The sequence below is a fragment of the Ranitomeya variabilis genome, chromosome 5 (genome assembly GCF_051348905.1).
Source record: "Ranitomeya variabilis isolate aRanVar5 chromosome 5, aRanVar5.hap1, whole genome shotgun sequence".
Classification (NCBI taxonomy): Eukaryota; Metazoa; Chordata; class Amphibia; order Anura; family Dendrobatidae; genus Ranitomeya; species Ranitomeya variabilis.
Window position 1 is genome coordinate 537,934,516 of NC_135236.1, and position 15,082 is coordinate 537,949,597.

Consider the following 15,082-nt stretch of genomic DNA (forward strand, 5'->3'; position numbering starts at 1 on the left):
ATGATTGGAAAATGACAGATGTGAGGTCGAAATGACAAGTGTTAGTGGGGAATGAGAGGAGTGAGGGGGGATGAGATGAGTGACGGGGAAAATAAGAGTGAAGGGGAAAATGAGAGGTATGAGGGAGAAAATGAGAGATGTGAGGGGAACAATACATTCAACAGTGAGTTTTCTCTAGGAGAGACCCATGATCTCATCCTCTGCCACCCTGACCCAGTCTGTTTCATCAAAAATCAATCCTAACGCCTCAAAAAAAAACCTATCCCCAAACATGCGTTCAGAAGCAGTAGCAGGTAAAGAAAAAGCCCAAGTTTGAGGGCCCTCCTGGGGTGAAGAAACAATTATTCCCAACTGCTGATTCTCATCACCCAAGGATCGGGGTCTAAGGGAGAAAAGCAGTTTGAAACTCTCCCTAAATATACGGAACTACTCTTTTACTCCAGAGGAAGCATCTGGGAGCCTGACCGTAGGTTCAGGAGAGTGTAAAACGACATCCATGGGGGCCTAGTGCTTACAGGCTGATTGTGTCATAGAACCCTGAAAAGACTAAACCGTCTCAGTAAGTTCCCCATGGAGATGATTATGGGAAGTGGCCAGGGCTCTATGTTCCACAGACAATTCCTGCATCTTATGAGTCAGATTAGACATCTGATCCGCCAGGGAATGAAGGGGATACATAAAGAGAGGAACAAGAGAAAAAAAATCTGTCTAGAGCCAGTTATAATGTCACGCTGCAGCACTGCAGGTAAATGCAAACTCCACTAGATGGCAGCAGAGTGGAAAGAGGGCTAAAAGACTTGCTCAGAGCAGACCAGCAGAACTTCAGCGAGGCTACCACCATGTGGCAGCAGAAAAGTCAGACAAGCCGGGTTGATATCAGACAATAGAGTAGTACCAAGGGAAATCCCAAACACAGTGTCAGAGGAGCACCAAAGGTCATTAATGGTCCGTAGCAGAAGTACTGGACGGAAGAGACAGAATTAGCTCAGGGCCAAAGCAGAGTCGAGTACCAGGGAATCAAAACGCACAGGAACACACAGAGTCGGGGTAGGACAAGAGGAATGAACAGACACGGTCAAAGAAGGCTAAACGCAGCAGGACAAATCAGGGTCTCACCAGAGCCAGCTACAGATGCCATAGACAGTAAATATAACTGGCACTGGCAACACAGATATATAGCAGACCTGACATAGGAACGAGGCTGTGAAAGTTAACCCTTGACATGAAAAGACCAGGAAAGGAGAGAAAAGACCCAAAACCCAATCTGGATCATGACAATATGATTTTTTATTTTCAGACCCAGGCATTATAAACTTTAGTGAAACACTGGGGGGGTCAAAGTGCTCACAACACATCCAGATAAGATCCTAGAGGGAGTCTAGTTTCCAAAATAGGGTCACTTGTGGAGGGTTACCACTGTTTAGGCACATCAAAGGCTTTCCAAATGCGACATGGCATCCGATCTCCATTGTCAGGACTCTGAACATTTTTTACCTTTTGTGCATTACTGCCCTTTTCCAACATGGCGTCTTTGGTCTCATGTGCACTTGTCTTCCTGCTATAAAACTCCACCCCATCCTTCAGTCTGTGCTAGATTATTCTGATTTGCATCCAGCTCCTGATTACTCGCTGGCCTTGCACCTGCTCCTGTGAACCTGTGTTGGAGATCCTGCCACTCTGCTCTGAGTACCTGCTGCATACACCAGTGTTCAGTAATCCTCCTTCATCTGCTGCTCGTGTTACTTCCATCTGCATTAGCTGGACATGTAAGCTGTTGCTACTCTGCAAAACCTGAGACTATTAACCAGGCCTCCCTGGTTGAGCTAAGATATGATTTTAACTGCCTTATAGCATATCTATCTGTGTCTGGACTAAGTCAAGGATCTATTCGTGTCAAGTTTCCTCAAGAACAACTGTGCTTCATAGACTTCTGTTTGTTTGCATCTACCTCTGAAGTTTCCTATTGACTGCTAAGCTGCGTTTTATATTTGCACCAAGTGTTGTGGACTTGAGTTTCTCTCTGCACCTGTTTGAATCACCGTGTGATAATATAAACTTTACCACTTATAAAACTGTGTCCTGTTGTCTTGTTCCACGCAAAGAGTCTCCTGAATTATCCCCTATAATTATTACATCCATTCCAACCAATTTTAGTTTGAAAATGTCAAACGGCGCTCCTTCCTTTCCAAACTCTGTCATGCACCCAAACAGTGGTCTCCCCCACATATGGGGTATCAGCGTACTCGCGACAAGTTGCACAACAACTTTTGGGGTCCAACTTCTCCTGTAACCCTTAGGAAAATAAAAAATTGGGGACTAAATGATCATGTTTGTGGAAAAAATATTATTTTTTTTCACGCCAACAAATAATAAACTTAAGTTAAACACTTGGGGGGTCAAAGTGCTCACCACACGTCTAGATAAGCTCCTTCGGGAGTCTAGTTTCCAAAATGGGGTCACTTGTAGGGGGTTTCCACTGTTTAAGCACATCAGGGGCTCTCCAAACGCGACATGGCGTCTGATCTCAATTCCAGACAATTTTGGTTTGAAAAACTCAAACGGCGCTCCTTCCTTTCCGAGCTCTACAGTGCGCCCAAACAGTGGTTTTCCCCCACGTATGGGGTATCGGGAGAAATTGTAAAACAACTTTATCTGTCTATTTTCTGATTTTAACCTTGTGAAAATACAAAAAATTGTTGCTAAAATATCATTTTTGTGATCAAAAAGTGAAATGTTCATTTTTTCCTTCCAGGTTGCTTATGCTCCTGTGAAACAGCTGAAGGGTTAATAATAAACTTCTTGAATGTGGTTTTGATCAGCTTGAGGGGTACAGTTTTTAGAATGGTGTCGCTTTTGGGTATTTTCTGCCATATAGACCCCTCAAAGTGACTTCAAATGTGAGGTGGTCCCTAAACAAATGGTTATGTAAATTTTGCTGTAAAAATGAGAAATCGCTGGTCAACTTTTAACCCTTCTAATTTCCTAACAAAAAAAAATGTTGTTTACAAAATTGTGCTGATGTAAAATAGACATGTGGGAAATGTTATTTATTAACTATTTTGTGTGACATATTTCCCTAGTTTAAGGGAATGAAAATTCAAAGTTTAAAAATTGCTAAATTTTCCAAATTTTCCCCCCCAATTTGTTTTTTTACACAAATAAATGCAAGTTATAGCGAAGAAATTTTACCACTAACATGAAGCGCAATATGTCACGAGAAAATCTCAGAATCGCCAAGATCCTTTTAAGCGTTCCAGTTATTACCTCATAAAGGGACAGTGGTCAGAATTGTTAAAATTGGCCAGGTCATTAACGCACAAACTACCCTCGGGGGTTAACGTTATAACGGCGACCGCAAAAAAAAAAAGTCTGATTGAACATTTAATTGTGATCGCACATCAGAGGAGAGAGAAATAGTGTCCTCAGGGCACCCCCCCCCCCCCACCCCTCTCCCACCGAACCATCAATGTCCATGCCGTCCTCTGAGCCGCTGGAGTCTTCTTCCAGGAGAAAATGGCGGGCGTATGCGCAGTGCACCCGCCGAGATCAGTCGGCCGGTACACGGCAACAATAGGAAATTTTTCCTATTGGTTCATTTTGATCACTGTGATAGACCATATCACAGTAATCAAAATAAAAAAAAAAATAGTAAATAAAACCCTCTTTTATCACCCCCTTAGTTAGGGTAAAATAATTAAATATAAAATTTTATTTATTTCAATTTTTCTATTTGGGTTACAGTTGGGCTAAAGTGAGTTGGGCTAAAGTTAGGGATAGCATTAGCGTTTGCGTTAGGGTTGGGAATAGGGTTAGGGGTGTGTTAGGGTTAGGTCTGTAGATAGGGTTATGGTTGGAATTAGGGTTAGGGGTGTTTTGCGGTTAGGGTTGTGATTAGGGTTATGGATAGGGCTGGGATTAGGGTTAGAGTCGTTTTGGGGCTTGGTTTCTGGTTAGGGTCATGGTTGGGATTAGAGTTGTGGTAGGGTTACGGTTGGGATTAGAGTTATGGTTAGGGTTGGGATTAGGGGTGTCTTGAGGTTAGGGTTGTGGTTAGGGTTGGGATTAGGGGTGTGTTGAGGTAAGGCTTGTGGTTAGGATTATGGTTAGGGTTGGGATTAGGGTTAGAAGTGTGTTAGGGTTAGAAGTGTGTTAGGGTTAGGGTTGGAGCTAGAATTGGGGGATTGCCACTGTTTAGGTACATCAGGGAGTCTCCAAATGCTGAAAATCTCGGCTTATACTCGAGTATATACCGTAACTTTTTTTCACACAAAATTTACTTTAGCTCCAATTTGTTTATTTTAACCCCTTAATCCCATATGACGTACTATCCCGTCAAGGTGACCTGGGACTTAATTCCCAGTGACGGGATAGTACGTCATATGCGATCGGCCGCGCTCACGGGGGGAGCGCGGCCGATCGCGGCCGAGTGTCAGATGACTATCGCAGCTGACATCCGGCACTATGTGCCAGGAGCGGTCACGGACGGGGCGTCACATTAACCCCCGGCACAATGCGATCAAACATGATCGCAGTGTTCCGGCGATACAGGGAAGCATCACGCAGGGAGGGGGCTCCCTGCGTGCTTCCCTGAGACGATCGGTACAAGGTGATGTACTCACCTTGTACCGAGCGTCTCCTCCCTGCAGTCCCCGGATCCAAAATGGCCGCGGGGCTGCATCCGGGTCCTTCAGGGATTACTTCCAGGTGCAGACCAGGCTCTTGTAAGCCTGCACTGCTGTATGTCAGATCGCCAATCTGACAGAGTGCTATGCAAACTGTCAGATCGGCGATCTGTGATGTCCCCCCACCCCCCACCCCCCCGGGACAAAGTAAAAAAAAAAAAAAATCCACGTGTGAAGAAAAAAAATATATATATTATTCCCATAAATACATTTCTTTATCTAAAAAAAAACAATAAAAGTACACATATTTAGTATTGCCGCGTCCGTAACGACCCAACCTATAAAACTGTCCCACTAGTTAACCCCTTCAGTGAACACCGTAAGAAAAGAAAAAAAACGAGCCAAAAAACAACGCTTTATTATCACACCGCCAAACAAAAAGTGGAATAACACGCGATCAAAAAGACGGATATAAATAACCATGGTACCGCTGAAAACGTCATCTTGTCCCGCAAAAAACGAGCCGCCATACAGCATCATAAACAATGAAGAATGAAGCGATGCCAAAATAATTATTTTTTCTATTAAATAGCTTTTATCGTATAAAAGCGCCAAAACATAAAAAAATCATATAAATGATGTATCGCTGTAATCGTACTGACCCGAAGAATAAAACTGATTTTTCCATTTTACCAAACGTGGAACGGTATAAACGCCTCCCCCAAAATAAATTCATGAATAGCTGGTTTTTGGTAATTCTGCCTCACATAAATCGGAATAAAAAGTGATCAAAAACTGTCACGTGTCCGAAAATGTGACCAATAAAAACATCAACTCGTCCCGCAAAAAACAAGACCTCACATGACTCTGTGGACCAAAATATGGAAAAATTATAGGTCTCAAAATGTGGAGACGCAAAAACTATTTTGCTATAAAAAGCGTCTTAGTGTGTGACAGCTGCCAATCATAAAAATCCGATATAAAAATGCTATAAAAGTAAATCAAACCCCCCTTCATCACCCCCTTAGTTAGGGAAAAATAATAAAATTAAAAAAATGTATTTATTTGCATTAGGGCTAGGGTTAGGTTTAGGGCTAGGGTTAGGGTTAAGGCTAGGGTTAGGGCTAGGGTTAGGGTTGGAGCTAAAGTTAGGGTTAGGGTTGGGGATAAAGTTAGGGTTAGGGTTGCGGCTAAAGTTAGGGTTAGGGTTGGGGCTAAAGTTAGGGTTAGGGTTGGGGCTAAAGTTAGGGTTTAGATTACATTTACGGTTGGGATTAGGGTTGGGATTAGAATTAGGGGTGTGTCAGGGTTAGGGGTGTGGTTAGGGTTACCGTTGGGATTAGGGTTAGGGGTGTGTTTGGATTAGGGCTTCGGGTAGAATTGGGGAGTTTCCACTGTTCAGGCACATCAGGGGCTCTCCAAACGCGACATGGCGTGCGATCTCAATTTCAGCCAATTCTGCGTTGAAAAAGTAAAACAGTGCTCCTTCCCTTCCGAGCTCTCCCGTGCGCCCAAACAGGGGTTTACCCCAACATATGGGGTTTCAGCGTACTTGGGACAAATTGGACAACAACTTTTGGGGTCCAAGTTCTCTTGTTACTCTTGGGAAAATAAAAATTTGGGGGGCAAAAAATCATTTTTGTGGGAAAAAAAAATATTTTTTATTTTCACCGCTCTGCGTTGTAAACTGTAGTGAAACACGGGGGTTCAAAGGTCTCACAACACATCTAGATAAGTTCCTTGGAAGGTCTAGTTACCAATATGGGGTCACTTGTGGGGGATTTCTACTGTTTGGGTACATCAGGGGCTCTGCAAATGCAATGTGACGCCAGCAGACCAATCCATCTAAGTTTGCTTTCCAAATGGAGCTCCTTGCCTTCCGAGCTCTGCCATGCGCCCAAACAGTGGTTCCCCCCCCCATATATGGGGTATCAGCGTACTCACAACAAATTGGACAACAACTTTTGGGGTCCAATTTATCCTGTTACCCTTGTGAAAATACAAAAACTGGGGGCTAAAAAATCATTTTTGTGAAAAAAAAAAAGAATTTTTATTTTCACGGCTCTGCGTTATAAACTGTAGCGAAACACTTGGGGGTTCAAAGCTCTCAAAACACATCTAGATAAGTTCCTTAGGGGGTCAACTTTCCAAAATGGTGTCACTTGTGGGGGGGTTTAATGTTTAAGCACATCAGGGGCTCTCCAAACGCAACATGGCGCCCCATCTTAATTCCAGTCAATTTTGCATTGAAAAGTAAAATGGCGCTCCTTCCCTTCCGAGCTCGGCCATGCGCCCAAACAATGGTTTACACCCACATATGGGGTATCAACGTACTCAAGACAAATTGCACAACAATTTTAGGGTCCTATTTCTTCTCTTACCCTTGGGGAAAAAAAAATTGGGGGCGAAAAGATCATTTTTGTGAAAAAATATGATTTTTTATTTTTACGGCTCTGCATTATAAACTTCTGTGAAGCACTTAGTCGGTCGAAGTGCTCACCACACATCTAGATAAGTTCCTTAGGGGGTCTACTTTCCAAAATGGTGTCACTTGTGGGGGGGTTTAATGTTTAAGCACATCAGGGGCTCTCCAAACGCAACATGGCGCCCCATCTTAATTCCAGTCAATTTTACATTGAAAAGTAAAATGGCGCTCCTTCCCTTCCGAGCTCTGCCATGCGCCCAAACAATGGTTTACACCCACATATGGAGTATCAGCGTACTCAGGACAAATTGTACAACTTTTGGGGTCCATTTTCTCCTGTTACCCTAGGTAAAATAAAAAAATTGGAGCTGAAATACATTTTGTGTGAAAAAAAGTTAAATGTTCATTTTTATTTAAAAAAATATTTAGAATTGAGAGTCCTCAGTGGTTGATACCTTTTAATGGCTAACTGAAAAGATGGTAACAAATTGCAAGCTTTCGAGACTACATACGTCTCTTCATCAGACAAAGTCTTTGCCTGATGAAGAGACGTATGTAGTCTCGAAAGCTTGCAATTTGTTACCATCTTTTCAGTTAGCCATTAAAAGGTATCAACCACTGAGGACTCTCAATTCTAAATATTTTTCTATCTACTGGCTAACACGGTACCAAGATATATTTCTTTCCTGTATCATTTTTATTTAAACATTCTAAAAATTCCTGTGAAACACATGAAGGGTTAATAAACTTCTTGAATGTGGTTTTGAGCACCTTGAGGGGTGCAGTTTTTAGAATGGTGTCACACTTGGGTATTTTCTATCATATAGACCCCTCAAAATGACTTCAAATGAGATGTGGTCCCTAAAAAAAAATGGTGTTGTGAAAATGAGAAATTGCTGGTCAACTTTTAACCCCTGTAACTCCAACAAAAAAAAATTTTGATTCCAAAATTGTGCTGATGTAAAGTAGACATGTGGGAAATGTTACTTATTAAGTATTTTGCGTGACATATCTCTGTGATTTAAGGGCATAAAAATTCAAAGTTGGAAAATTGCGAAATTTTCAAAATTTTCGCCAAATTTCCGTTTTTTTTTACAAATAAACGCAAATTATATCGAATAAATTTTACCACTAACATGAAGTACAATATCTCACGAGAAAACCATGTCAGAATTGCCAAGATCCGTTGAAGCGTTCCAGAGTTATAACCTCATAAAGGGACAGTGGTCAGAATTGTAAAAATTGGCCCGGTCATTAAAGTGCAAACCACCCTCGGGGCTTAAGGGGTTAACAAGGGTAACAGGAGAAAATGCACCCCAAAAGATGTTGTACAATTTGTCCTGAGTACGCCGATACCCCATATGTGGGGGTAAACCACTGTTTGGGCGCTTGACAGAGCTCGGAAGTGAAGGAGTGCCATTTGACTTTTCAATGCAAAATTGACTGGAATTGAGATGGGACGCCATGTTGCGTTTGGAGAGCCCCTGATATGCCTAAACATTGAAACCCCCACAAGTGACATAATTTTGGAAAGTAGACCCCTAAGGAACTTATCTAGAAGTGTGGTGAGCACTTTGACCCACCAAGTGCTTCACAGAAGTTTATAATGCAGAACCGTAAAAATAAAAAATCATATTTTTTCACAAAAATTATCTTTTCGCCCCCAATTTTTTATTTTCCCAAGGGTAAGAGAAGAAATTGGACCCCAACAGTTGTTGTACAATTTGTCCTGAGTACGCTAATTCACCATATGTGGGGGTAAACCACTGTTTGGGCACATGGGAGAGCTCGGAAGGGAAGGAGCGCCGTTTGACTTTTCAATGCAAAATTGACAGGAATTGAGATGGGACGCCATGTTGCGTTTGGAGAGCCACTGATGTGCCTAAACATTGAAACCCCCCACAAGTGACACCATTTTGGAAAGGAGACCCCATAAGGAACTTATCTAGAGGTGTGGTGAGCACTTTGACCCACCAAGTGCTTCACAGAAGTTTATAATGCAGAGCCGTAAAAATAAAACAAACATTTTTTCCCACAAAAATTATTTTTAGCCCCCAGTTTTGTATTTTCCCGAGGGTAACAAGAGAAATTGGACCACAAAAGTTGTTGTCCAATTTGTCCTGAGTACGCTGATACTCCATATGTGGGGGGGAACCACCGTTTGGCGCATGGGAGGGCTCGGAAGGGAAGGAGCGCCATTTGGAATGCAGACTTAGATTAAATGGTTTGCAGGCGTCACATTGCGTTTGCAGAACCCCTAATGTACCTAAACAGTAAAAACCCGCACAGTTGACACCATTTTGGAAAGTAGACCCCCTAAGGAACTCATCTAGATGTGTTGTGAGAGCTTTGAACCCCCAAGTGTTTCACTACAGTTTATAACGCAGAGCCGTGCAAACAAAAAATATTTTTTTTCCACAAAAATTATTTTTTAGCCCCCAGTTTTGAATTTTTCCTAGGGTAAAAGGAGAAATTGGACTTGAAATATTGTTGTCCGATTTGTCCTGAGTACGCTGATACCTGAAATGTGGGGGGGAACCACTGTTTGAGCGCATGGCAGAGCTCGGAAGGGAAGGAGCATCATTTGGAATGCAGACTTAGATGGATTGGTCTGCAGGCGTCACATTGCGTTTGCAGAGCCCCTAATGTACCTAAACAGTAGAAACCCCCCACAAGTGACCCAATATTGGAAACTAGACCCCGCAAGGAACTTATCTAGTTGTCTAGTTGTGTTGTGAACTTTGAACCCCCAATTGTTTCACTACAGTTTATAACGCAGAGCCATGCAAATAAAAAATATTTTTTTTCCCACAAATATTATTTTTTAGCCCCCAGTTTTGTATTTTCCCAAGGGTAACAGGAGAAATTGGACCCCAAAAGTTGTTCTCCAATGTGTTCCGAGTACGCTGATACCCCATATGTTGGGGTAAACCCGTTTGGGCTCACGGGAGACCTCGGAAGGGAAGGAGCACTGTTTTACTTTTTCAACGCAGAATTGGCTGGAATTGAGATCGGACGCCATGTCGCGTTTGGAGAGCCCCTGATGTGCCTAAACAGTCGAAACCCCCCAATTATAACTGAAACCCTAATCCAAACACACCCCTAACCCTAATCCCAAAGGTAACCCTAACCACACCTCTAACCCAGACACACCCCTAACCCTAATCCCAACCCTATTCCTAACCGTAAAAGTAATCCAAACCCTAACCCTAACATTAGCCCCAACCCTAACCCAAACTTTAGCCCCAACCCTAACTGTAGCCTTAACCCTAGCCCCAACCCTAACCCTAGCCCTAGCCCTAACCCTAGCCCTAACCCTAACGGGAAAATGGAAATAAATACATTTTTTAATTTTTCCCTAACTAAGCTGGTGATGAAGGGGGGTTTGATTTACTTTTATAGCAGGTTTTTTAGCGGATTTTTATGATTGGCAGCCGTTACACACTGAAAGACGCTTTTTATTGCAAAAAATATTTTTTGCGTTACCACATTTTGAGAGCTATAATTTTTCCATATTTGAGTCCACAGAGTCATGTGAGGTCTTGTTTTTTGCGGGACGAGTTGACGTTTTTATTGGTAACATGCTCGGGCACGGGAGATTTTTTGATCGCTTTTTATTCCGATTTTTGTGAGGCAGAATGACCAAAAACCAGCTATTCATGAATTTCTTTTGGGGGAGGCGTTTATACCGTTCCGCGTTTGGTAAAATTGATAAAGCAATTTTATTCTTCGGGTCAGTACGATTACAGCGATACCTCATTTATATCATTTTTATGTTTTGGTGCTTTTATACGATAAAAACTATTTTATAGAAAAAATAATTATTTTGACATCGCTTTATTCTGAGGACTATAACTTTTTTATTTTTTCGTTGATGATGCTGTGTGGCGGCTCGTTTTTTGTGGGACAAGATGACGTTTTCAGCGGTACCATGGTTATTTATATCCGTCTTTTTGATCGCGTGTTATTCCACTTTTAGTTTGGCGGTATGAAAATAAAGCGTTGTTTTTTGCCTCGGTTTTTTTCCTTTTTTTTACGGTGTTCACTGAAGGAGTTAACTAGCGATATAGTTATATAGGTGGGGTCGTTACGGACGCGGCGATACTAAATATGTGTACTTTTATTGTTTGATTTTTTTATTTAGATAAATGTATTTGTGGAAATAATATTTTTTTTTTATTTAGGAATTTTTTTTTATTTATTTTTTTCACATGTGGAAATTTTTTTTTTACTTTGTCCCAGGAGGGGACATCACAGATCGCTGATCTGACAGTTTGCACAGCACTCTGTCAGATCACCGATCTGAGTTCCAGTGCTGCAGGCTTACCAGAGCCTGGTCTGCACCCGGAAGTAATCCCTGCAGGACCCGGATGCAGCCCCGTGGCCATTTTGGATCCGGGGCCTGCAGTGATAGGAGGGTAAGAGACCCTCGCAGCAACGTGATCACATCGCGTTGCTCAGAGGGTCTCAGGGAAGCATGCAGGGAGCCCCCTCCCTGCGCGATGCTTCCCTGTACCGCCGGCACACAGTGATCATGTTTGATCGCAGTGTGCCGGGGGTTAATGTGCCGGGGGCGGTCCGTGACCGCTCCTGGCACATAGTGCCGGATGTCAGCTGCGATAGGCAGCTGACACTCGGCCGCGATCGGCCGCGCTCCCCCCGTGAGCACGGGCGATCGCGCTGGACGTACTATTCCGTCCCTGGGAATTAGGGCCCACCACACATGGACGGAATAGTACGTCCAATGGCAGAAAGGGGTTAATACTGATTACCACGAGACAGGGTTAAGAAACATGGAATGGTAATTTGCAGTACATACCAATGCGTGGCTGTGCACTTTTCTCCGACTCGCTGCGAATCCCTATATAATTAAAGAAAATACTGATCAGCCCAGGAGATAAAATAATGTATGGAACATATAGGTGTGATATATATTTATCTAATATACAGTATAAAGCTGAATGTGTGTGTATGTACAGTATGTGTGTATGTCCGGGATTGGCATCTACACCGTCGCAGCTACAGCCACAAAATTTTGCAAAGTCACATGGCTGGACCCCGAGAGCATCATAGGCTATGTTGTGAGGCGAAATTTTAACCCCGCGTGTTCCAATTCACCAAACAATTTTGCCCCCATTCTACATAATGGGGAAAAAGTGAAAGGAAAAGTGTTGGAGGCGAATTGACAGCTGCCAGGTGTGAACAAGGGGGACTTAAAGAGTGAGAGTGATGGCGCCAAAGAGTATATATCATACAGTTGCTAAGGTGGGGCCCCGACATGGGATACTCACCACACACGGGGGAACACACACACAAAATGCGCCACACACTGCCACGTGTTTGAACACATATACCACCCTCAGCACACATTTCACCACACATACACCAACCTCGCCACATAAAAGTCGAAACACAAAAGTCACCGCTCAAAACTCGCCACACGCAAAATTCGTCACATGCAAAACTCGCCACATGCAAAACTAGGCTCACGCAAAACTAGCCACACGTGCAAAATTCACCTCATGGAAAACTCGCCACACGCAAAACTTGCACAAGCGGAAAAATTGACACATGCACAAAAGTTGCTACACATGCAAAAGATGCCTAACAGAAAACTTGCACATACTCAAAACTCGCCACACGCAAAACTTGCTGCACACAACTTGCTACACTAACCTGTCACATGCAACTCGACACACAAAAAGTTGCTACACGCATGTCGCCACACAAAACTCATCTCACAAAAGTCTCTACATGCATGTAAGAACATGCAACTCAACACACACAACGTGACACATGAAACTCGCCCTAAAACACACACAAGTCTGGTATTATCCTTCAAAAATAAAAATGTGATTAATAAGCAGACAAACTACAAGAGCAACAAATGTACCATATTGGAAATACGGCAGCTGTCAGTCACATGACCTGTCTATTATGTGTATGTGTGAGCTAATATATACTACCAGGGGGGAGGGCTTCCTGTAGGCTGGGGATTTATCAGGCTGCCAATTTAGCTTACAAATACTGAGGTAAAAATACTGACCAAATAACGTGTGAACGAGGTCTAATACAGGAGGAGGTGACATACAGGTACATACTATATACGGGGGAGATGCCACACAGGTATATACAATATACAGGAGCAGATGACTCACAGATATATACTATATACAGGAGATGACTTACATGTATATACTATATACAGGAGGAGATGACTTACAGGTATATACTATATACATGAGATGACATACAGGTATATACTATATATAAGAGGAGATGACATACAGGTATATACTATATACAGGAGGAGATGACACAGGTATATACTATATACAGGAGGAGATGACATACAGCAGGTATATACTATATAAAAGAGATGACTCATAGGTATATAGAGGAGGAGATGACATACAGCAGGTATATACTATATACAGGGGAGATGACATACAGGTATATACTATATACAGGAGATGACATACATGTATATACTATATATAGGAGAAGATGACATACAGGTATATACTATATATAGGAGGAGATGACATAAAGGTATATACTATATACAGGAGGAGATGACACACAGCAGGTATATACTATATAAAAGAGGAGATGACTCATAGGTATATAGAGGAGATGGCATACAGTGGTATATACTATATACAGGAGGAGATGATATACAGGCATATACTATATACAGGAGATGACATACATGTATATACTATATATAGGAGATGTCATACAGGTATATACTATATACAGAAGAGATGACATACAGGTATATACTATATACAGGAGGAGATGACACATAGGTATATACAATATACAGGAGTAGATGACATAAACCAGGTATATACTATTTACAGGGAAGATGACATACAGGTATATACTATATACAGGAGATGACATACAGGTGTATACTATATATAAGGGAGAACACAAACATGTATATACGGAGGGGAAAATGAGAGGTGTGAGGTGAAAATGAGAGGTGTGAGGTGAAAATGAGGTGTGAGGTGAAAAAGAAAAGGTGTGAGTGCAAAATGAGAGGAGTGAGGGAAAATAGTGGAGTGATCGGAAAATGACAGATGTGAGGTCGAAATGACAAGTGTTAGTGGGGAATGAGAGGAGTGAGGGGGGAATGAGAGGAGTGAGGGGGAAAATAAGAGGAGTGAAGGGGAAAATGAGAGGTATGAGGGAGAAAATGAGAGATGTGAGGGGAAAATGAAAGATGTGAGAGGGAAAATGGGAGGCGTGATGGGAAAATAAGAGAAGTGAGGTACTATAACTAACCACAGATATTTACTATGCCCAGGCAACGCCGGGCTCTTCAGCTAGTGTATTTATAAGTATCATTTGTTTCAGTGATCAGGATAAAGTGACTACAACCCCTTCAAAAAAGTGAGATACTAATTAATACCTCACTGAACTCAAAAACAGTTTCCAAAATGCTGACAAGAAAGAGTTTCACAAGAATGAATACACCCCACATAAAGGCTACTCCAACTAGTATTTGGTATGACCTCTACGACTACTAAGCACAGCACCAAGTCTTCTAGCTCAGAGATGATCCCAAAAATAAAAGACATCAACGTATCATATTTTTGGACTATAAGATGCAATTTTTCCCTATAAGTTTGGGTAAAAAATAGGGGGTGCGCCTTACAGTTCAAATGTAGATTGGGGGGGAGATGAGGCAGTGATGGAGAGGGATCACAAGAGGCAGGACCCCTTCCTTAGGAGGCTGGCGGCAGCAGAAACCCACATCTTCAGGAAGATGGCAGCTGGGAAAGCAATGCCACTCCACTCTGCTTCACCACCGACAACTGGCTCACAGCATTGCACCGCTTCTCCCACCCAGGGCCTGCAGCATACCTCCACTTCTGGTAGCTTCGGCTTCCTAAGGAAGGGACCATGCCTTCTGTGACCTTGCTCCACTTTCGTCGTCTCCTAGCTAAAATACCTTAAAAATCAGACTATATGACGGACCCCAAAAATATTTTTTAAAAAATATTTTTTTTTTCTCCTATTTTAC

General features: G+C 42.4%; 1 protein-coding gene across 1 annotated transcript in view; it reads right to left on the reverse strand.

Annotated features, from left to right (window-relative positions):
- Nucleotides 1-11,831: 11,831 nt before the first annotated feature.
- Nucleotides 11,832-15,082, reverse strand: part of LOC143775097 (uncharacterized) — a 75,015-nt gene continuing 71,764 nt past the window's right edge. Inside the window, exon 4 of the mRNA XM_077262944.1 lies at nucleotides 11,832-11,908. Within this exon, the coding sequence (XP_077119059.1) occupies nucleotides 11,832-11,908 (77 nt within the window). The remainder of the gene's footprint in view (nucleotides 11,909-15,082) is intronic.